Here is a 22,115-nt window from a genome sequence, read left to right as displayed (position 1 = left end):
TATAAGGTTAAAAAATATTGTGAACTCATCAGCAATGAGGAAAGTGTGACTATGAGACATTTTGAAGTCCAAATATCAAAAATTAAACGCTGTTTGTTGTTTTATATAAACGTCGAATTAAAGAGCAACTACAACATTAACTAAACATTATTTTGGTTTCAAAAACTGAAAGTAAATCATGGTTATGCCATTGGTGATGTGTGTGTCACTTTTTTTGTTTTGGTCTGTTTTGTTTTGGGTTTGCGTGTGTGGGTTTTTTTATTTTTATTTTTATTTATTTATTTATTTTTTAATGTGGGTTGCTTGTTTTTTTGTTGTTATATTTTTCAAATAAATAAAAATAAATGAATGCAAAAAAAAAAAAAAAAGAGCAACTACAACTGAGCACAAATGTTTGAATAGGTTACCATTCACTCTTAATTTGCTGATATTAAAATTGAGTTTGTTGAGTGGTTTATTTCTGGATTGATTGGGGAGTGTGTGTAGGCGTAGAAGAAGAAGAAGAACACTGCTGCTGCCTGCGTGGAGTTCCCGGATGGAGTATCGACGCCATCTTTACGCCAGTGCTGCCGGTGGGTCTTCGGTTCAGCCGTAGTGTTGCTGATCCACCAACAGGACTCAAGCCGAGGAGCAGCAGCCCGATCCCGAGAATCTTTCCCTTTTCCACCGGGACGCTAGGAGCAGCAGTCCCCCCCCCCTCCCTCCTTACACACCATGACGGACCGAACGGACCTAGTTTACCAGGCGAAACTCGCCGAGCAAGCGGAGAGATACGACGGTAAGTGTCCACATTAAGTACCCGTCGTTGCAGAGAGCCTGGCCCCCTCTTCTCCCACCCCCCACCTCCCCCCACCACCTCAGCGCGGGGGGCTCAGGTAAAGCAGTTCACATGGAAATGCTGGGGCAGGAGACAAAATGGCGGAGATACAGCAGAACGTTAACACCCAAAAGGACACGTTTTTTCATCCTCTTTACTTCTAATGTGTTGAACTGAGCTTTAATCTGCGTGTCGTCCTGCTCGGCAGCAGCTTTATAAGCTAACGCACCGCTCCCACTTGACGACGAAGAAGAAGAAGAAGACCGGTGTTACGTTGAGAAATGCATCCCTGACGAATTGCACGCACCTCGCAGGACAATTCCCCCAAAAAATGTGGCAGACACCATTTTTCTACACTGCCGAAGTTTGTGTCCACCCCTTATGAAACGTGTTGGCATCGATTCTGCCAAATCATGCACCCACCCTTAAATTAACTCCACGGTCACTCTCTGTTTTTTTTTTTATAATATATCGTTTTCAAACACTTGGGCGACGTGCGAGCACATTCTCGACAGGGATGCATTTCTCCGCATAACACCGGTCCTGCCTTTGCAAACATAACAACGCCAATCGAAAGGTGACACATGATTTAAGTTTTAATGTATTAGACTAATTCAGTAATTTTATTGTTAATATCTGTTTGAGAGGGTCTATTTCGGGACAAAACGGCATTAAAGTTGATTTAAAAAAAAAAAAAAAAATGTTTTTAAACGGTAACCAGGGTGACACCATGATGTACGGTTGTAGCACCAATGATAAACCAGAAGAGGCGGGGCTTAGAGAATGGCTTCATGTGATTGTTTATTAAACAACAATCACGGTCAGAAGTTTTGCTTGAGCAAACTTTCCTTTACAGGCTAGAAGTCCTGTTACAGAAGTTTATATTAATTGAGGCTTTCTCAAGTAAATTTAGTTGTAAATTGAATTTCTTGTTTTGATTATTTAAAGAGGTCATATTCTGCTCTTTTTGGGGTTCGTATATTTAATCTGTGTTCCTACTTTTGTACGTTCACAATAGATAAAGTCCGAAAAAAGTGTCTGTTTTCATGTACTGCTCCTCCTTGCTCCCTCTACGCTCTGAGTCCGTCAGCTACACTCTGTTGAGCCCACACTGTTAGACCCCACGTGGGCCAAGTCTGCTCTGATTGGTCTGCCGATCCGCTCTGTCGTTATTGGTCAGTTGCTCAGCACGGTTCTCGGAAATTTCAACATGAGCTGCAGGGCCACAACGAGCCAATGGGCTTAGATCAGTGACATCACACTGACAATGACGTCACACTGACACATTTTTATCGAGGGGGGCTAGAACCGAGCGTTACATGCAGCTAATGCTTCAGCTAACAGGAGGACGTAGGAGAAGCCGCGTTTCCACAGACTTTGAATTTTTGCACATAGATGAGCCTAAACATGCACAGGACACTTGGAAAACACACTAAAGAGCAGATAAAACCAGAAAAAGCCTAAGATGGGACCTTTAATAAATCATTATTTCAAAGCTTGGGTTCTTTTTTGACACTATTTGTCATTAAAATGACAGCGATAGCATCCTTTTTAAAACACCTGTTAAGTGTTGAATTATTGAGAATTTTACAGCCATATTACAATCAATAATAATGTCTTCAACATATGACCTAAAAGCATGTTATAGCTAGCGGTGAAAGTCATAGACAGTATGGTTTTTTGATGGTGGAGCCAACATGGCATCTTAAAGTGGTCAAAACATGTGCATGCTTTTTTAGATTTTCAGCAAAGGACTCACAATTTCTTAAATGCCAAAAAAATATGTGAAATATTGCCAAGATTTGTCTTCTAGTCTCTTATATTTGTCAATGAAAATGGGGAAAAAAGAATCCATGTTTTTAAGTCCATTTGATTTCTTTTAATTCCTGTACGGTAAGTCCAAAAGGAAGTCCATATTCAGTTTATATATTATGACAGTCAAAGGAAACAGACAGTTTCTGCACTGAAGAGTTGGTGCTCTTTAGACTCTTGAATGTGAAATTGAGTTTTTAAGGAACTATCAATAATGGTTTGCTCTTTTTTTCCTGTCCATTAACTAGTCGTAGCATCTCTACTAAAGTGTGCACAGCTGCTCCCAGTGGCTCATCCTTTATTGTGTAACGTGTCAGAGCAAGACATTGACCAAACATGGCATCGCATCAATTTATGCCCATAAAACACATCGACTGTGTACACAAGGAGGCTACTGGTGAAGTACTGGGGAACAATATCTATAATAGGAAAAACAAATGGCAGGAGAGATGTTCTGCAGCCAAGTTTTAATATCAGGGCAATTTATCTCTCAGCACAAAGTCATTTTAACTCGGGTTGCCTTTTGTCTCTCGGTCATAGCAACACACCCTGCATACATGTGATTCCTCAATATCCTCTATTAGTAGTAAAGTTACCTTTTCAGAGAGTAGTCATAGACAATAGATTGATCAGTCACACAGCAGCATTTGTCAGTAAGCCCCAAAGGGAAATATCAGAAAAGAGAAACGTTGCTTTCAGACATTGAGAGGGTATAATAGGTTTCTTTTCAACAAGGACTGCTTCCTGTTTTGTCTGCAGACTCTCCCCCTAATTATGTTAAAATATAGCACTGACAGTTTACAAAATAGCAACATGGGTTGTTAACCTATCATTTGATTTAAGGAGTTCTCACATCTCCATTTGGCAGGGTGACTATAAGTTTTATAGTTGTATTTGGTCGATGATGCATGGTTCTGTTGTGTTATGAAGCTGTACACTGCACATAACTGCATTAGGTTTTGCTTGTGCTTCATCTGTAATCATTCTTTTCCAAGTGTCTGCAGACTACACGTGAAGCATGCTCTGGTTCGTTTAATGAAAATAATCCTATAAAATATGATCTGCCGTCATGATCTCTCCAGAGCTTTTAAATCCTCTCTTGGAGTCTTGCATAATTTGCAGCCTTTTGGAATCTAAAAAGTCTTTAATCTGTTTCTCAAACTGGACCTCCTGGATTTCATTTCATATCTCATCAAACCCATCTCCACCAATGCAGCCGTCTGGATTGTTGTATTGCAGGGCTGAACAGCTGCTCTTATATTAACCATGTTTGGACGCAAATCAGTAATAAAGGAGGTTTTGTTGCCATCCACTTGTTACGATGTGCTTTTTCATTTTGCGCAAAAACAACAAAAACCCCAAACCAGATGTAAACTATCTGTAAAGGACGTTTGACTGCTTGGCTGAGCTGGAAATGTTGTCCCATGGATAGAGAGAAAATATAATAAAGGCTGATTGTAGTATTAAGGACCAGCTTCTTTGTCCTAAAATACCCCTCCCCCACCCAAAAAACCCTCAACAACAGACATGTCATGGACAGTGTCCTGTATTGTAGGATCCAAAGCCATGTATTGTAACCTAGTTTAAGTGTGGTCAGAAACACCCTTTGCATGTTACATCCCCTTAGAAATGAGCTGCAAGCTGAATATGGGACATGGCTGCAAATTTACATCAAATACATTTTCACTTTGATTTGATTGCACACAAGTTTTCAGTAAGGATTCATTGGTTTGACCTACTGTTTTAAACTTCTATGCAGTTATCATCTGGTTATTTTTATTTTCCACGGCAGTGATTGAACATATTTGGGTTGTTTACAAAACATGACGTTCGAGAATGTTGTCTTTGGCTTTTGTAGACATGTATTAACATTTTTTTTTTTTTTTTACCAATATCAGTTTTAAGTAGATTAAACTACTCATCATGATAAACCAGTAATGACATATGGTTCAAAATCACAGCTCCAAGTGTAAGGAGATATGAAAATGTTAGTTATTGACTCTGATTTTATTGTGTTAAAGAGCAAAGCTTTTTATAGCATGGCCCACACAGAGAGCAGCTTTGAAGATTGACTGTAACATCCTTTTGTAGCAACCCTAGAAGTTGGTTTCCATATGGGGGTTAGAGAGTTGCAAAGTAGAAGGAGCTATTTTAGGGATTCCTGGTTCAGGAAGTAAAAGTCTCGTTTGTTTCTCCTGAAGACATTCTAACTGGATTCACAGTGAGAGCACTTTATCAGCGAAGGTCAGCAGGAAACTCTTTAATCGTCCATATAAAACATTAACAGCTCCCTTCTGGTTCTCTGATTAAAAAATGTGAGGGTTGAGGCCTGTGTGCGTAAAAACTACAACACCCAAAGTGCACCGAAAGAAGGGCAAGAAACATCCCATTACCAAGCCTTAAAAAAATGATACCTCCGTCACTAATGGTACTTAAGATAATGTTAAAGAGAGATGAAAACACTATCTGCAGCTTAAATCTATTTGATTTAACCTTTAAAATTTAGATCAGTTCAGTACTACACAACAATGAAAAGCCTAGTCTCCATGGTAACAGTAGCAAAGGGGCATGCATGTTGTAGTTTTAGCAACTCGTCCACCCATTGCCTCAATTACAGCCAAAACACATCTCAAACACAAAAAAAACTATTAGCAAGATATTAAACCTGTGTGTTATCTCTTCAGGTTTATATGTTTGGTAACACTGTCAGTGTTATTAAAAATAAAACATTTTACAACCATAAGCAGCTGCCACTCGTACCTCGAGACCCCTTTGAAGCCTAGAAAGGGCGCAACAATATTTGTTTCCCATATGCCAGTTGCAACCAGTTTTAAGAAATTGGCAACCAGTTGGTGTTGGAGCAGCTGTGGCTCAATTGTTAGAGTCGATCGTCGCTCATCCGGAACGTCGGGGGTTCGATCCCCAGCCCCTGCAGTAACATGTCCAATGTGTCCTTGTGCAAGACACTTAACCCCAAGTTGCTTCTTCTGCTTCATTAGCGGTGTATGAATGTGATTAGTTACTTCTCATGGTCACTTTACAAAGCAGCCTCTACCGTCAGTGTGTGAATGTGTAGGTGTGACATACTGTTCAAAAAGCCTTTTGAGTGATCAGAAGACTAGAAAAGCGCTATACAAGCTCAAATCTATTTACCATTTAGTGTAACATAAAAAATGGAAAACAAATGTATAGAATAATAACTTGAGTGATCAGGAACATATGAACGTAATCTGATTCAACAAGCAGCTACCTGTAACAACAACCACACTACAGATATTTAAAGAAGAGAAATTGAAAATATTTTGTTGCATTATTTTGAGTGTTAAAACATTCTTATGTTCTCATTAGTTTGTACATTATGTTTGTGTAAAATAGCATACAAGGCGACTGAAAGAGTATACCGTATTTCCAGCCTGTCATCCCGACTAAACGGTGAGTGTTAAGCTGTGCCGAGTTTCTTTCAGCCAGGCGCTGTCAGTTCATTCGCCAAACCTTAAAAAGCTGAGAAAGAGTTTAAAAAGCACCGCGAGGTCATTAGGGTTTATTTGAGAGCAGGTCGGGCTGCAGGGTTTAGTGATCAAAGCCAGCACAGTGCTCCTCCTGGCTTCCACCACTGTGTATCAGGTTTCTCCAGCATGCTGCATTGAGCCCTGCTATTGGCTTCTGCAGATAACACCACCCTGTCTGGGAAGTTAAAAAACCGAATGATTGACGCACTGCTCTTACCTCCAGGCTAGCAGCTTTAACATGAGAGGTGTGACATGTCTGCAGCTTACACCTCTGCTTGTTTTAACAACTAAAAATAAAGATAATAATAGCCTTTCATTTGCCCACCACACGTTATGTTATTATGCAATGTTGCATTTTCATATTCAGCTTATGAGTGTAATGTTTGGATTTATGTTTTGTCCAGGTTATCCATACATGACGTGAAATGTATCACTGACAGTTGCAGAACCAGTTAATTATATTCCATAGTTTCTGTTTCTGCATGTCTCCTTGAACTCCTCCTTGTTACTCGATAGAAGAGGCTCCATACTATGTCTTGTTTTATCTCAGTCTCCATGGCAACGGTTTGTTGTGCTGATTAGTCACTCCTTCATAGTGGTGAATTGTTGTCGTCGCCAATTGATCCCTTGATTCTATATTCATTCCTCACGCAGAGACAAAGCGTAAAAAAAGAGAGGTCTCATTAGTTCCATGTCAGCTCTGTGCTTTGTTAACCTTGAACACTTCCCCTCGTCTCACTACTCATGCCAATAAGAGGTGAATCTATGCATTAGAGGAGTTATTGTTTGGTGCAGAAGATCTAAAGCCTCGCTCACACTGCAGGAGTTTTAAAATCCTTCCTGATTTTGAAAGACGGTAGCATCATCCATATCAGGAGAATCTTTACAGATATTCTTCTCCATGAGCTCAAACATGCTCACACTGCAAGATATGAAAATAATGGCGCATCACAACACACCACCTCACATGACCTCACAAACAATGGAGCTGGCCGTTAAATTTTTGACTGTAATGCTCTGTGTAGAGAGGAAAGACATTTAAAAAACAAACCAGTTTTGTGGGGAGATAAGTCTGGAGAGACGCAGACAACATTGGTTGTGTATCCTTTAGCAAGAGCTGGAGGTCAGATTATAACTGTCAGATGCATACATGTGTCTGTCTGTGCATCTTGCCCCTGTTCCTCACTACTGTCCACTTATTACTGCCCTCCCTTGTCTCTCGTGGTTATTGTAGTCACACATGACTTCTGCCTGACCCTTTCATGATAACCGTCAAGATTTTAAATCCTAAATATCAAACATGTTTTGTATAACTCAGGGTGTTCCCAACGATCTCCGAGTAGATCAGAGATGTTAAGATTGGATCGTTATGCCACTCGCACTACGAGATAATCTGGGAAGATAATCGGTTCCGAGCAGCCTCGAGTCGGGACCACCCCTAATATCAGGGGCGGTCTGCCTGTAAATTTAGATTAATGTGAATACTGCATGTGTGAAAATGGCTTCTGAGAAGCTGGTAGCTCATGTCATTTGTTTCCCCGTCTCCCAGAAATGGTGGAGTCGATGAAGAACGTGGCCAGTATGGACGTGGAGCTGTCGGTGGAGGAGAGGAACCTGCTGTCTGTAGCGTACAAGAACGTGATCGGAGCCAGGAGAGCCTCCTGGAGGATAATCAGCAGCCTCGAACAGAAAGAAGAAAACAAAGGCGGAGAGGACAAACTAAAGATGATCCGAGAATACAGGAAAACGGTGAGAAGCTGATATTGTCCCAAATCTACAGAGCTGTTGCTAGAATAGATTTTAAGCAGTGTCCTCTGTTTCTTTATACTTTTCTGTGCACAACACATTCCTCTCTTTGTACCAATGTACTAATTCAGAGACTAGCTTTAATGCAAACTACAGAGAAACATTGATGATATTTAAATTTTCCTCAACACTTCAATTTGATGTTTTTTTTTACCACTTTAATGAAAAGTTGCAGAGAACCTAAAACCCTTTTTAGTCTTTTTCTGCACATTTGAGCCATGTTGAATTGAAGTAGTGAAACCACATTACACAGCTGCACTCCTTCTGTGGTGTCTGTAACAGATTCTGACAAAACATTAACAGTCATCTGTTATTTTAAGGCAATGTGTGGATTTTATCTGTGTTGGTTTGATTTATCTTTGGAGGGAAACTGGAGCAGGAAGTGGTCACTTTTAGTCCTGTTACAATCATGTTCCCAAAGTACAGCATATAAGTCGCACCTTTATAGAAGACGAGTCTGTTTTGGAGAGTTTCTGATCGAGAAAAAAGGTTTAAACTGTGTACCTGCATGACGATTTCTATTGGGTTCAGCGAAGTCCAAAACATGCAGTTATATATGTGCAGTAGTTCAGTTCAGGAGTCGCGCAGCCCACCTTTTGCTGGGCACTCGTAAACTTTCATATAGGAGTCTTCCAATCGAAAGAGCCCTCCACATGTTTTACTTACTGAACAATATACCATTGTTTGCTTTAAATGTATGATCATGACCTTGTGAGCAAGAAAAGATGTCAAAAGTGGCGCCGCCTGCCTGGTTTGCGTTGCTATGCTCGGTGTCCCAGCACAGCTTGCGATACACAATGAATGGGGATGATTTTTCAGTTGCGTCAGTGGGGGATGTTGGCGGCTGCATTTCGGTAATGACAGTGCCTGTGTCAGCATTTTTATACTGGTATGTTGGTCGCACCGGTACAAAGGACGCAGCCAACGTTTAAGATGAAAAATAGGTTCCTACAGTGAGTCGTATACACCAGATTTTACGTTAATCTTTCATTAATCAAATATCAGACAAAGTGGAGAATCTCCAGTGGATTGAAGTGAAACTATTTGAAGTTGCTACCCTCCTTGTTTCTTTCACGGACAGAGGTGAGGTTTGACCCTTTAGGAAATCTACTTTCCATATCCAGTAGGCGAGATGCCAGAGAAGCTTTAGTCTCTTTGGCAGCACTTTTTAAAACTCTCCTCCACTGACCTCTCCACTGTGAGACGGAGACACAGGGAGATTTCACATCCCACCAACACTCTTGTCCGAGGGAAATAATGAGGCAGGCAGCAACCATGAGTCAGCTTTTAATCAATTTTTCTCTACTTCTGCCGCAGACCAGCTACCAGGCACTGGTGGCACCACTGTGTTGATTCAGTGAGGGGAGAGATTTCTTATGTAGGATAATAGATGTTTCCTGCAGCTCAGTGTTTGAAGGTTGTTTTTTTTATACCCTAAATGACACCCACATATTGGAAGTGTTGCTGAGACTTTCTGCTTTCATTTCTTTGTTTCTCAAGGTTTGTCCAGAGACTTGGCACTTCGATTATTATATGCAAGAACTCCGTCATTGACCAGAAGATATTTATATCCCAGTTACTGTATATTAGGGCTGCACAATCAATCCCAAAGGCATTGTAATCGCAATATGAGCTTTCGCAATATATTTACATTGCAAGAGTTTGAATTTATCGGGGCACCAGTAGCCGAGTGATTAGGGTGTGCGCCCCATATGCTGAGGCTACAGTCCTCAAAGCGGGCAGCCCAGGTTTGCATCCAGCCTGTGGCTCCTTCACCGCATGTCGTTCCTCGCTCTCTCATCTTTGGTCATCTTTCAAACCAAAATCTATCCCCAGCCAAAGAGAGAGTTATTGTATTTGTGCAATTTGCAGGATGTATAGAAGTTTACCTGCAACTTAAATTCAAGAAGTTTCCCAATATTGGCTGCCTTGAGAATCTCTTGTTGTTGCTGCTGTATCAGAACAGTCATCAAAATCATCATATCGAAGTTTTAGATTCTGGTATCATGACAACCCTACTTCTACTAAGAAGACATTTGAACTCTTAATGACGTATTTTAAGATAGCTGTCTAATCGAACTTTTCCAAACGGCTCATTTCGATATGAAAATAAAGGTTCAGATGACTCCTCAGCTGGGTTAAGGCGGGATCCTTAGAGAGCTGGCGTCCACATTATGATGGTTGAAGTGTCCGATTTCGACTGCTGACATCGTCTGCCTCCTCTGTGATACAGTCTTCCATGGCGACTGCCAGCTTTTAAAATAATGTTTCCGTGGTGGTCGACAGGATATTAGAGAGTATGATCAATACTTGGAACAAAAGAAGAAGTATTGATGTTTTTTTAATTAGTGACTGTTAGTTTCAACACTTTGACTCTAATATTTGATGTTGAATGTAAGCTGAGTGCAGTGACGTGCAATGGCTTTGAACTGCATCCAAACTTTTATTTCTACTAAAATGTGGGCGTGCACATCACTTCTTCCGGTGCTGAGTCATAAACCACTGGATATGATGCACCAAGACTCGCATCACCAGGCCTCCCAAAGATATACTTATACATTAAAGAACACAACATTCAATCCCGACCAGGCTCTTCATCAGCTGCTGTATGACAGTCCAGTCTGGCTCCTTCATTTCTAATACCCATACTAAGTGAGACTCAGCCCCTTCAAGGTTATGTGTGACCCCCCCCACCCCCCAGACCACTGACGGCACTGTTTATGTTGTTTTCTTATCCCCCAGGTTGAGAAAGAGCTGAAATCAATCTGCAACGACATCCTGGATGTACTGGACAAGCACCTCATCTTAGCTGCAGTCACGGGAGAGTCTAAGGTTTTCTACTACAAAATGTAAGTATCTAACACTTCCTGTTTATTTGAATCACTGTTTGTACTCGTCATTAATTTTACAGGTCAATATTTAACGATTTTATTTAGACTCATCTAAAGCCTTTTACCATTTAAAAAAAAAAAAAAAAAAAAGGTATCAGTGAGGATTCAATATGGTGGCTTGAGAGTGAAAGCTGTTCCTTAAGCAGCTCCTTATGCACCGACAACGTAAAGGCCTTGAAGAGCAAAGATGCCTTTAGTGGTGCATTCATGTCTTCCTGGAAAATGTATTATCTACCGCACAGATTGACGCTACAGAAAATAAAGTGGCTGTGTCAACCAGGACTGCTTTAAAAAGAAATAATTCACATATTCCATCAACTTTCCACAAGGTGAAACGTCACTATCACTACACAAGAAACATTTGACCAACTATTGTTTGACTGTCAGTCCATCTGGGTGTCTTTGAAAAAGCTCCACACTACATGAACATTTAAAAAGAATAAACCCCCCTCCTCGCCCTGTGTTACCTTATTTCACTATGCTAAGTAGGCTTGGATGGCCAGTCAGATTTCAAGGGGGCCCAGGTCACCCATTCAGCCACGTCCCTGTGTCCCAGTGCTTCCACCATCAGATCTCAAGACTCAGGACTCTGGTCATCGTCCTAAGTGAGGGAAACCTTAATGATTTTAAGGATTAAATAAAGGTTGATGATGAAATAATGCTGACTAATGCCCACTGCAGTTTGAATAAAACTCAGTCTTTGTTGTTATCTCAGCTGAGTTCAGTCTGTGATTATTTCAATCTAAAACCTTCTTTTTATGTCTGATGCTCCAGACTTTTATTTTTATTCTCTCTCATAAAGCCCATCGTAGTCTTTTGTCTGCGCTTCCACAAATCACAGCGGGGATCTTTGTTCTCTCGGCTCACTGCTCTCTGAGCTGTAGATGCTGTTCTGCCTCCAAGAGTTGTTCGTGTGATGTATGATTCCTCTCCTCAGCAGGCTCCGTCTCTCTTCAGCTGTAAAAGACTGACTGTGCAGCGCGTAGTGAACAGCTTCCCTTTAGATTTTAATTTAACATTATATGAAGTTAAAGTCAGAACATTAAACACTTTTATATAGAGGTGTCATAGAGCAGGGGGTAACTGGTGTTTGTGTGTGTGTCCCTTTCTCTCTCCTTTCTCTGCCTGTCTCTCTCTCTTTGTGTGTATGTCTCTCTCTCTTTGTGTGTATGTGTCTCTCTCCCTGTCTCTCTCTTTATGTGTGTGTGTCTCTCACTCTCCCTGTCTTTCTCTCTCTCTCTCTCTTTGTGTGTGTCTCTCACTTTCCCTGTCTCTCTCTCTTTTTATGTGTGTGTGTCTCTCACTCTCTCTCTCTCTTTAAGTTGTGACAGATAGTTCAGCTAACCCTAACAAATAATGTCACACATTTATAATTGATCTTTGTTTGAGACTCTGAAAGATGCCGGGATTCAAACATTAAAAATATTAACATTATATTCGTTTTGTATGTCGATGCATTGTTCAGGTCTGATTTAACGTTTTGTTCCAGGCTCTAAACTCTCATCGTAAAGTTTGCACTGCACACGTGTTGAGCTTGACGCTGTGCTGTCTTTCCCTGTGCTCAGGAAGGGAGATTACCACCGGTACCTGGCAGAGTTTGCCACAGGCAACGACAGGAAGGAGGCAGCAGAGAACAGTTTGGTTGCGTACAAAGCTGCTAGCGACATCGCCATGATCGAACTCCCTCCAACGCACCCCATTCGCCTGGGACTGGCCCTTAACTTTTCAGTTTTCTATTATGAAATCCTCAACTCGCCAGATCGCGCCTGCGGGTAGGTGTGATCGTTGACTTGTTTAACTGGTATACGTTTGTGATGTCACTGCTGCAGACACTCCCCCAAAATGTTGTAGAAACACTCAAATGTACAAAAATCTCTTTTCTGACTTTAATTTGGTGAAGGCCGGGCTTTCCTTCCTTTGTATTGGGATGTTCTTCAGGGTATTCCCACATGTGCATTTGAGGTAATCAGTGTTAATCAGATCATAAAACAATGGGAGTAATGTAACAGGGTTTATTCATGTTGCCAGAATCCTGGAGATAAACTTCTTAACTCTTTTTTTAGCTCCTTTGAGCCTCGTCGTTTTTGTCCTTTTGCCTCCTCATTTTGTGTCATGAACCGTCAGCTGTTCTCAGAGGGAGGGAGAGAGAGAGAGAGCTCTGATAAAATGACTGTGCTCTTTTGCCCAGTGCCAAACAGGAGACAGAAAAGGTCAAACCAGTTGCAGGGGGACATAGTCAAGAATTTAGAAGGGGGGGGAGTATTTTCTTCTCAGCAGGCACTGGGAAGCAAACTGAAACTAAGAAGAGGATTACGATTAGACTCACCTGTTTTTTTTATTTTTAAGAAGAGGTCTTTTGGAACTCAATCGACCACTTCAACCCTCCTATAGAGCGCCACGTTAAGCTAGTTAATGGCGATCTACACGGGCTGGGTGAGGTGCTTTGAGTTTGACAAAAATCTACTTCAATGACTTGTGCACTAAGGAGGGGAGATTGATCAGGGGTTTGTTTCCGTTAATGCAATATGAGCATCGCAATGAACACATGGGGCAAGTCTGAAATTATCACAATAAATAAAAAAAACACTTATCTAGTCAAACAATGCTTTCTCACGCAGCAAGTTTACATTATAACTGTTTAACAGGGGCCTGTGTATAATGTTCTTGTGTTCACACTGTTTGGATGCAGTGCATGAAGATAAAGCGAAGTATCGGCTACTCTCAGATTAACAAATGCAAATTTAGTTGAGGGGAAAAGAACAGTTTATTCATTTTTGGATTAAGAGGGAAATGTTGCAAACAAACTTATTCTGTAAAACATGAAGAACAGCAGAAACTGTGAGGGAAAGATAATATGCATTTCTATTTTTTGTTGATTCATCACAATGCATCGTTAGAGCAATAAGTCACAATCTTATTGCATATTGCACATTTTTCTCATATCGTGCTGGCCTGTTAGGCACAACAGAAACTGATCAAGTATTTCAGACATTTAATAAATCTAAGAAATACTGAATAGAATAGATTATTAGATCAAGGTTAAATAAAAATGAGAACAGAAAACTGAATCAAATACAGGATACCTCTGAGAGTGGATATACATATAATTAAACCATACACTTATAAAAAGAAAACGTTGGACTAAATCATAATCATGACTGAAATGCGTTTCTGTCTAACCTAAAATGACAGCCACATGTTGAAACTTTTCCTTTGAACTTTAGCTTAAATCCCACATTAAAGGAAACTTTGTGTCCCAGCTGTTGGCTTAGATGCTGCAGGGTGTCTGTTACGTGATTCACAGGAACGCCACTTCTTAAAAAAGAAGGAACAGATGATTAATTTCTCTCCCGACACATTAACCCCACGGCCTCTGAGCTGGATTTTTATAACCGCATCAAAAACAGACTCATGAAAATCATTAAAAACTTCACTATGTTCTGCAGCGTTCGGTTACTTTATTCCCACCTGTTTGTAACTGTGTGGCTCTCTCTCTGCTCACAGCTTGGCCAAGGTGGCGTTTGACAACGCCATTGCAGAACTGGACACGCTGAGCGAGGAGAGCTATAAGGACTCAACACTTATCATGCAGTTGCTACGTGACAACTTGACACTATGGACCTCAGACGTGCAGGGAGACGGTGAGAGATCATTTCCTTTCTCTAACAGAAGCTTTGAGCATCAGGCCTGATTGAGTCTTTGTTGTTGGTACTCAGTGATGATTTGCTTTCTCACTATAGCTCTCATTTCTTTTCATCATCAACTTGCTTCTGACAGATCTTACAGCTGATTCGTTGCTTCAGGCCCTTGATTGGCCAAAGTTGCAGCATCTTGTCTGGTCAGCACAAAAAATAAACGTTGAAGGATTAGAGGCTTCAATAATATATTTTTCTTATCAATACACATTTTGTTATCCCTCGAAACTGAACCCTCAGATGTTCCAGCTTAAAAAAACTGCTGAATTTCCAACAGTGCTCGTTCTGACTGATGTTTCTCTCTCTACTAGCATCATGTTGTTGTTTGCCATTTTTAGGCGATAAATACCAAAATCAGACCTTTTTTTTTTTGCCGGTCTAAAACAACACTGCAGCCATAATTTATTCATGGTTTACTTTGATGCAGGATACGGTTTTGAAGCAGGAATAAAATATTACCAGACTTAAGAGATATGACACTAATTCAGGCCACAGATAGGTCTAAGGGCGTTTTCACACCTAGAGTTCTGGTCTGAATCATGGTCCAATTTGTAACCTTGTTGGATAATCACCTCAAGTTTGTCTGTGTTCACATGGGGACATTTAAAGGCGGACCAATATGAGTGATGCACATGGATAATGCTCTCTGATTGGTCCGAATTTCTTGCAGGAAAAATTAGGTAGATATAAACGACTTGTCGACTCCTGCCTGGCTGGAGCTGCTCCAAAGACACTTTACAATTTCTAAATGGACAGACAACTCTATGGATTAGTGTCGGCTCTGCTCACCGTTTTTATGATGTTTACATTTATCACTGTAGGTAAACAATGCAGATTGGAAACGCGGTGCAACTACTCTAAATATGTACTGGAGTGGCTAATCAAGACAGTTTAGAAGGCGGCGGCGCGGCTTAATCCAAGCGAGTAGATTTCTGTATTCTTGTGTTGAAATGTCTCTATGAGCAACTGCTCCTCCTCCACGAGTCAACATCTGTCCACGATGCATCATGCTGCTGTTGTAGTTAAAGGCTAATCCTACCCATAATGCACTGGGCAACTGGCTGCTGTTTTGCTTTTATTGGATAGGACAGCTGAAGAGAGACAGGAAATGTTGGCATGAGAGAGTGGGCGATGATGTGCAGCAAAGAGCAGAGGTCAGATTGGAGCTCACAGCCGCTGCCATGAGAACTGTAGCCTCTGCACATCGGGCGCGCATCATAACCACTAGGCCGTCCAGCACCCCAAAATAAAGTGGTCCCAGTACGGTTCTTTGGTGCACACCAGGGTTTGATGGACAGCTTTCACACCATCGCAAATGAATCACACTATCTTGGCAAACGGACTCCAGTTTGTTTTGACCGAACAAACAGGTTAGGTGTCATCGGATCCTGTGTTTCGAGCTGAACAAGTAGCATTTCTGACACGGGAGGGAAGAGGACCAACTCTTTGATAAATAGTCAAGAAGGTTTCAGAAATATTCTTTGTGTTTAGGATGATGCATAAGAAAGTGTTTCTAGAGTACCGTTTAGAAAAAGCTAACATCTTCTCTATCCTCTCCCATCATCACGGTGGTTTCTCTCTTTGGTTCCTCTCTCAGCCTCGGCTCTCACTCACTGCTCTAATCACCTCTCATCTCTCCCTCGCTCCTCTCCAGAGTCTTAAGGACCGCCCTCTTCCTTCACTCTTCCTCCATTGTAGAAGTGTATTTTGTAAGTCATTCCTCCTGTCTTTGGATTGTCCACCTCTAACTATCACTCCTGTCTCAGTCTCACCACCCTGACACTCCTCACTAACCTCCTCACATGACTGAATGAGTTTGTTTGAGAGATGTCGTTTGCTTTTTGCCCTCAAGCTCTGAAGGATAACTGAAATGTCTTTAAACGTTTTCTTCTACTTCTCACCTGATCTTCGCCTTCCTTTGCACATGTAGAAGTAGAGTGCTGAGCGATTTTAAAGTCGTCAGGGTGGTCGCAAGCTGGTCAAAGCATACATTTTGCACGGTTGTATTTATATTCCCCCAGAACTACAGGTTCTGAAATACTTTCATATGACGAGCTATGACAGAAGGACACTTTTACTTTACACGCGTTTCTGACAATTAGGGTTGTCATTTTTATGTCAAAGTTCAAACATTAATTTCTCAAACCTGGGGGAGAAAGTTCACATTCAAACGCTGATAGATTTACAGTCTCATCAGCGCATCAGGCCGTCTAAAGTAGTTTGCAGTTTGACCCAGCAGAGGGCGCTCTCAGCGTAACTTGAACACAGCACGCACTCTTGACCTCGGTAAATGTAGACCGTATTGTTGTGGCAAAAGCAACGGGGACGTTATTCAGGAGATGCAAACTCGTCTCTGCAGACTGCAGCCCACTGATTCAGTGGAGAGACACCGGATCGCTACATACCAACAAATATTTGTGTTTACCGCGATCGTCTGCACGCTCTGAGTGATCTCGTCAATGGATAATATTGTGAATAAAAACAGAGCTGCACTCGATCCCGATCACTTGTGTTCTATAATATGATTAAAGTCTTCCCCTTTAAACTCGTACCTTTAGCATGTAGCAGGTCTCAGTCTGCCGTTAACAAGAGGCTGTTGTGGTCAACAGAGATATTATATAATGATATTTCATTTTGTTAAATATTTACAGAACTTGTCCGCACAATTGTTTTTTTTATATATATATAGATTTTTGTTGATTTTTCACCATTACAAAGATCGTTTAACACCCTAGTGCTCTGACATTCACAGCAGTAGCAATAGGAATAAATTACAAATTAAATTAAATCAGGAACAGGCAAACAAACAACACAAAAAAAACAGCCATCATCTAATGTAACAGAAGCAGACAATTGTTAATCTTTAAAACATGTTGTCATCTTTTTAAGCGCGGTTGAGATCCAGGACCGACATTTATATATTTAGTATTTTTGATTCTTTCTTTTTTTGAGGGTTTTTTATCGATCTTGTAAAATAAATGGCAAAAGAAAGAAGGAATAACAGGGAACAAACGTCTGCTCCTTCATAAATTAAAAAAACCTTCACGTGAGTGAATGATTATAATGAAAATATTAGCAGAAATGTGTGAGAACTTTTTTCACCATGATTCATCTAGCTGTGATTGTTTTAGCCCCTGTGGCGGACTTGGACATCGTGCTAACACCCAGCTCCTCCTCGGTGCCCGTCAGTCCCTCCTCACCCAGCAGGTGGTGTCTGGGTGAAGCAGAGAGAGTTTTAAACGTGTGAACGTAGCTTGTTGAAGTGTGATTATGAACGGACAGAAGCAGCCTGTGACGCCGCCGCTGCTGCTGCGTCTCCTGTGGCTCCCCCCCTCTCCTTCCACATCCCAGTTAGCTGTGGTGCTAATGAGCACTGTTACGCTTTCTATTTTCATCATGACGGATTCTCAGCCTTTTGTTACCCGCGCCTCTTAATTCTTCATTACACGGATGGCTGTGCTGTCTCCGTGGTAACCTTTCCAAGCAACCAGCCGCACAGGTTTCACATTTTAGCCCTTCCACTAAATCTGTCCAGAGCTTGTTGTGAGTTGACTTGAGCTCACCGGACCGTATGTTGACTCAGTCTGTTTAAACACTGCAGCTTGTCTATGAATGTCGATGATATTTGTCATGTGATTCACTCACTAACGTGTTTGTGAGCTGAGCTTTACCACCTCTCAGACACACAGTCGTACACGCCTCGTTCAGCCATGTTTGTTCTGCAGAATTTAAGTTTACCTCTTTTTATGAAATTAGCATGAAAGCATGAAATGACGGCTCAGATCTTTATTTAAGTTCCTGTTCTCTAAACAAAGAAAGGGGACTTTCACATCCTGTGGTCTTCCTAATCTTAATAAGAACTCCCTCAGCACCTTTACCTTACCTTTGAGCTCAGTGTGGATTCTTTTTATTTCCTTCTCCTCACATTAACACTGTAGTACCATACATACTAATTCTAACTCTAAGGCTGCAGGATATGGTGAAATAACATGTTTGAGTTGAATTTCTTACAGGTATTAAAATGAGAGTAAAACTAACATCTGTCTTCTCGGAGAACTCGAGGGACAAACTCCTATCGTTGTCCTTTGCAGAGAGCAACACTGCACACTGCACACAGCGTCACATCATGTCAGGAAAACAAAGATGGATCTGATGTTTAGCATTCAAGACTTCTAGTGATGAAAGATAAAACAGACAACTCAGTCTCACATGTCTTTTTCGATTCTCTGGGTTTTTGAAATGTTCAAAATTCAAAACAAAAACAACCAGAATTAACATTTTTAGACATGAGCAAAATGACAATCTTTGCATTTTTTTTATTTTTTTTTTAATTCCTCTGACAACCCCTATGATAATGTGACTTTTCTTGTAGTTGGTGCCGAATTAAAAACACTGGAGAACTAGGATACATCATCAAATCTTCAGTACTTCATCATTATGCTGTTACATTTAAAGCTACAGACACAGAAACAGCCTGTTCTGAGCAGGGCTGAAATAGAGGGGTTTATAGCCATGATCAAACACAGGATCAGAGTGGGTTTAGAACAAGAAACTTCACACACATGTTTCGAGGAGCTCTGAGACTTATTTAAACTGGTTGAAAAGGAGAAGAACATGTGACCTTCAAAAGTCTAGTATCGGGACAAACCAAACTCAAATCAAACCAAACAGATAAAAAACCAAAAACTCTTAATTTCTTGTCATACATCTCAAAGAAAATCCTCCCTGTTTACATGCTACAAACCGCATCTGTGTGACGTTTGTATTTACAACAAGATAAATAATCGATTATCTGTCATTGCACTTTCCTGAATCATAACGAGCCCTCTTGTATTAGCCTGAAATAACTCACAGTTTGTTCTAACAGCAAGAGAAAGGCATCATGCTCATCTGTAACTGTTACTAAACTGTCTTTATAATCGACGTAGTTGAAGCCGGTTCATCTGTTCATCATGGTATGAAGATTCCTCCTGCATCCTCCATAACTGTTCCCTGTTCCTGTCGTTTCTCTCTCAGGTGAAGAACAGAACAAAGAAGTACTGCAAGATGCGGGGGAAGAGAACCAGTGAGACCGAACAACACGAGACAAGCCCTCCTCCTACTACTACTCCTCTTCTTCTTCTTCCTCCTCCATTATTTCTCTCCTCCCAGCACTAGCTCCTTTCCCCAGCCACACTTCTCTGCTGGGTTTATCCTGCAGCTCACTCTCTCCCGTTTCTTACCTTCTCCTTTTCGTATGCACGTCCTCTCCCGGGTCTCCATCTCCACTCCTCTCCGGGGTTTTACCTTTATTTTTTTGCAAGCCCCCTGTACCCTTTAAGGTTCCTGTCCTCTCTTTTTACGTTTTTTATTTTCGCTTTACTTTGCTGTGTCATCTGTTGCCAAGTACGTTCAGCCTGTATTTGTAACACACACATATGCAAGAGTTTATTTAAAGATGATTCTTTGCTTTTTTTCCCGTGTATGTGTGTTTATGAACGGTTTTCTTGTCCATTGCTTTAGTCGGTTTAAAACATTTCTGTTTTGCAAATTACGGAGGTCGAGCAGTGATGGGAGGTTCAAAAGGGATGCATTTAAAGCTTTTTAGGAAGAAACTAAGTGCCCTCTTTATCTTTACTTTGTGGTTACCGAAACCTGCTCCGTCGACACATCATCTGCGTTCTTTTTTTTTTATTATTAAAAACCTACAAAAAGCAGAATGTCCCCCCCCCGCCCCTCTCTCTCTCTTTCTCTCTTTCTCTCTCTCTCCGAGCTTAACTCTGACCTCTATTCTCGTCCACTCTCGGACCAAGTATTGTGCTGCGAGGCTGTAGAGCTTAAGCTAATTGCAGATAGTTAGGTAATGGCTTTTTAGCAGACAAACCGTGCGCGTGTGTGTGTGTGTGCGCGGGAGGGGAATGCTCAACACTCTTTGATTGTAACGTAATGCAGATTTGCATTGGCACTATATAAGTAAAAAAAAAAGAAAAAAAAAAAAAGGTTTGGGAAAAAGAGGCCTGCTGTATCTTTACTCCCCTGATTCTTTCAGGTTTTCCTCGTCTCAACTCTCCGTCTTCTCTCCGACTCCTCTCATGTCCTCTCTTCCTTCTGTTCAGTATGTGTAACGTGAATCTGATTTGTACTACTGGATGTTCTCACCGGAGCCACGAGTACCATCTGTATTCTTACTGAAACACAGCATGGAATTAACATTAAACTTCAAATTGAGAAATGTTAAATCATCGTGTGACATGTCGTCTTTATGCTGCAAGATGGGCTTTTTACCCCGTTTACTTTGACATGTTGAATCTGTTTTTAACCACCAGAGGGCAGTGCAGGTCTGCAGCAGGAGACTGCACTAAATCTCCGCTTCAGCATTTGTTATCCTCAAGAGATTTAAAGCTTTAATTAGCAGTTGTAGGAGAACTATTCAGATCCATGACTTAAATAAAAGTTCTGTTATGAAGGTGAACATAATCTGATCAGATTGTAAAAGTACAGAATAATTATAAACTCAATTTGCAGATGCATAATGAGGTATTTGTTACATTTAATCCACAGAACCTGAAAAACAGCTGATAAACAAATTCAGATTATTTAGACCTCACTCCAGTCTGTCTTTCACAGGCCACAGATTCAGATGAATATATTACTATTTACCAAGGCACACTGCATTAGATGGATGGATGATAGATATCAGAGTCAGAGATACTTTATTAATCCCAGATGGAAATTCGGTTGTTACAGTTGCTTTAAAACATGATATGAAGCAGTAGAAATAGTTATATACAATCAAAATGTTAACCATGTAGGAATGTAAGTAAAATGTCAAGTTATAAGGACGAGAATAAGAGTACAAATAATGCAGTTTGGTACCAAGTGCATCTTAATAATTAGTTTGTGCTGTATAAAAGCGCAGTGATGGAGGGATAGATTGATAGACGATGATACTTTATTGATCCCAAACATCCAAAATTAAACATTTGTTACATCTAACAACACCTGCTGTCCACCTCCCATATTGTATATTTGAACCTGAACCAGGATTTAAAGAAATCCATACATAGAGCTAATTAAACCAGGACAATAAAAATTAGACCTTTACCAAAAAAAGTACATAACTCATACAGGTATAAGAACAGAAACCTATGTACAATTTAATGAAACCTAGGTACTAGTATGATTAAACCTGTACAGGTGAGAGAAGACCTACAGCAGCATACAGCACCTACATACAGCATTTATATAAGGTTCAGCAGTGTCTGAGAGGAGGCAGTTCATTTTTAAAGGGTCTGTGCATACTTTAAGGTGCGGTTTTCCTAATGTTAATTTAGACGTTAGTGGCTTTTGTTACTTTACAAATAAAGATGTTTTACATTGAAGGGCCTTTAAAATATATTTTGTATTTAAAGTAATTAAACCCTGATGGAAAAATGAAGATAATAAGTTTTACTAATCCGACAAAGAGCAAACTAATTTGTAAAAGCAGATCTCAAAAAGAGCAAATCAACAGAGAAATTCAGCAGGGGAAAAAGAAGGAAACTGTAAAAAATATCAGAACTTGTCCAGCAAGTTGCAGGGAAATATGAATATATGTTAGAGTAAG

The 22,115-nt window shown here is 40.7% G+C and overlaps 1 protein-coding gene across 2 annotated transcripts; it reads left to right on the top strand.

Annotated features, from left to right (window-relative positions):
* The first annotated feature begins 533 nt into the window (after positions 1-533).
* On the top strand, positions 534-20,748 carry LOC109998952 (14-3-3 protein epsilon). Of its 2 annotated transcripts, XM_065962895.1 has the most exons (7): positions 534-778; positions 7,688-7,887; positions 10,687-10,793; positions 12,401-12,607; positions 14,340-14,476; positions 16,185-16,239; positions 19,547-20,748. In XM_065962895.1, exons 1-6 carry the CDS (start codon positions 715-717, stop codon positions 16,190-16,192), a joined length of 723 nt encoding a protein of 240 aa, XP_065818967.1. In that variant the 5' UTR covers positions 534-714; the 3' UTR covers positions 16,193-16,239; positions 19,547-20,748. The 2 variants fall into 2 exon arrangements, with proteins under 2 accessions (XP_065818967.1, XP_020509554.1); XM_020653898.3 differs by lacking the exon at positions 16,185-16,239 and having other exon boundaries at positions 535-778.
* Positions 20,749-22,115: the final 1,367 nt, after the last annotated feature.

Source organism: Labrus bergylta, chromosome 14 (assembly GCF_963930695.1).
Source record: "Labrus bergylta chromosome 14, fLabBer1.1, whole genome shotgun sequence".
Taxonomy (NCBI): Eukaryota; Metazoa; Chordata; class Actinopteri; order Labriformes; family Labridae; genus Labrus; species Labrus bergylta.
The sequence above is the reverse complement of the archived record's forward strand: the minus strand, read 5'-3'. Positions and strand labels throughout refer to the sequence as shown.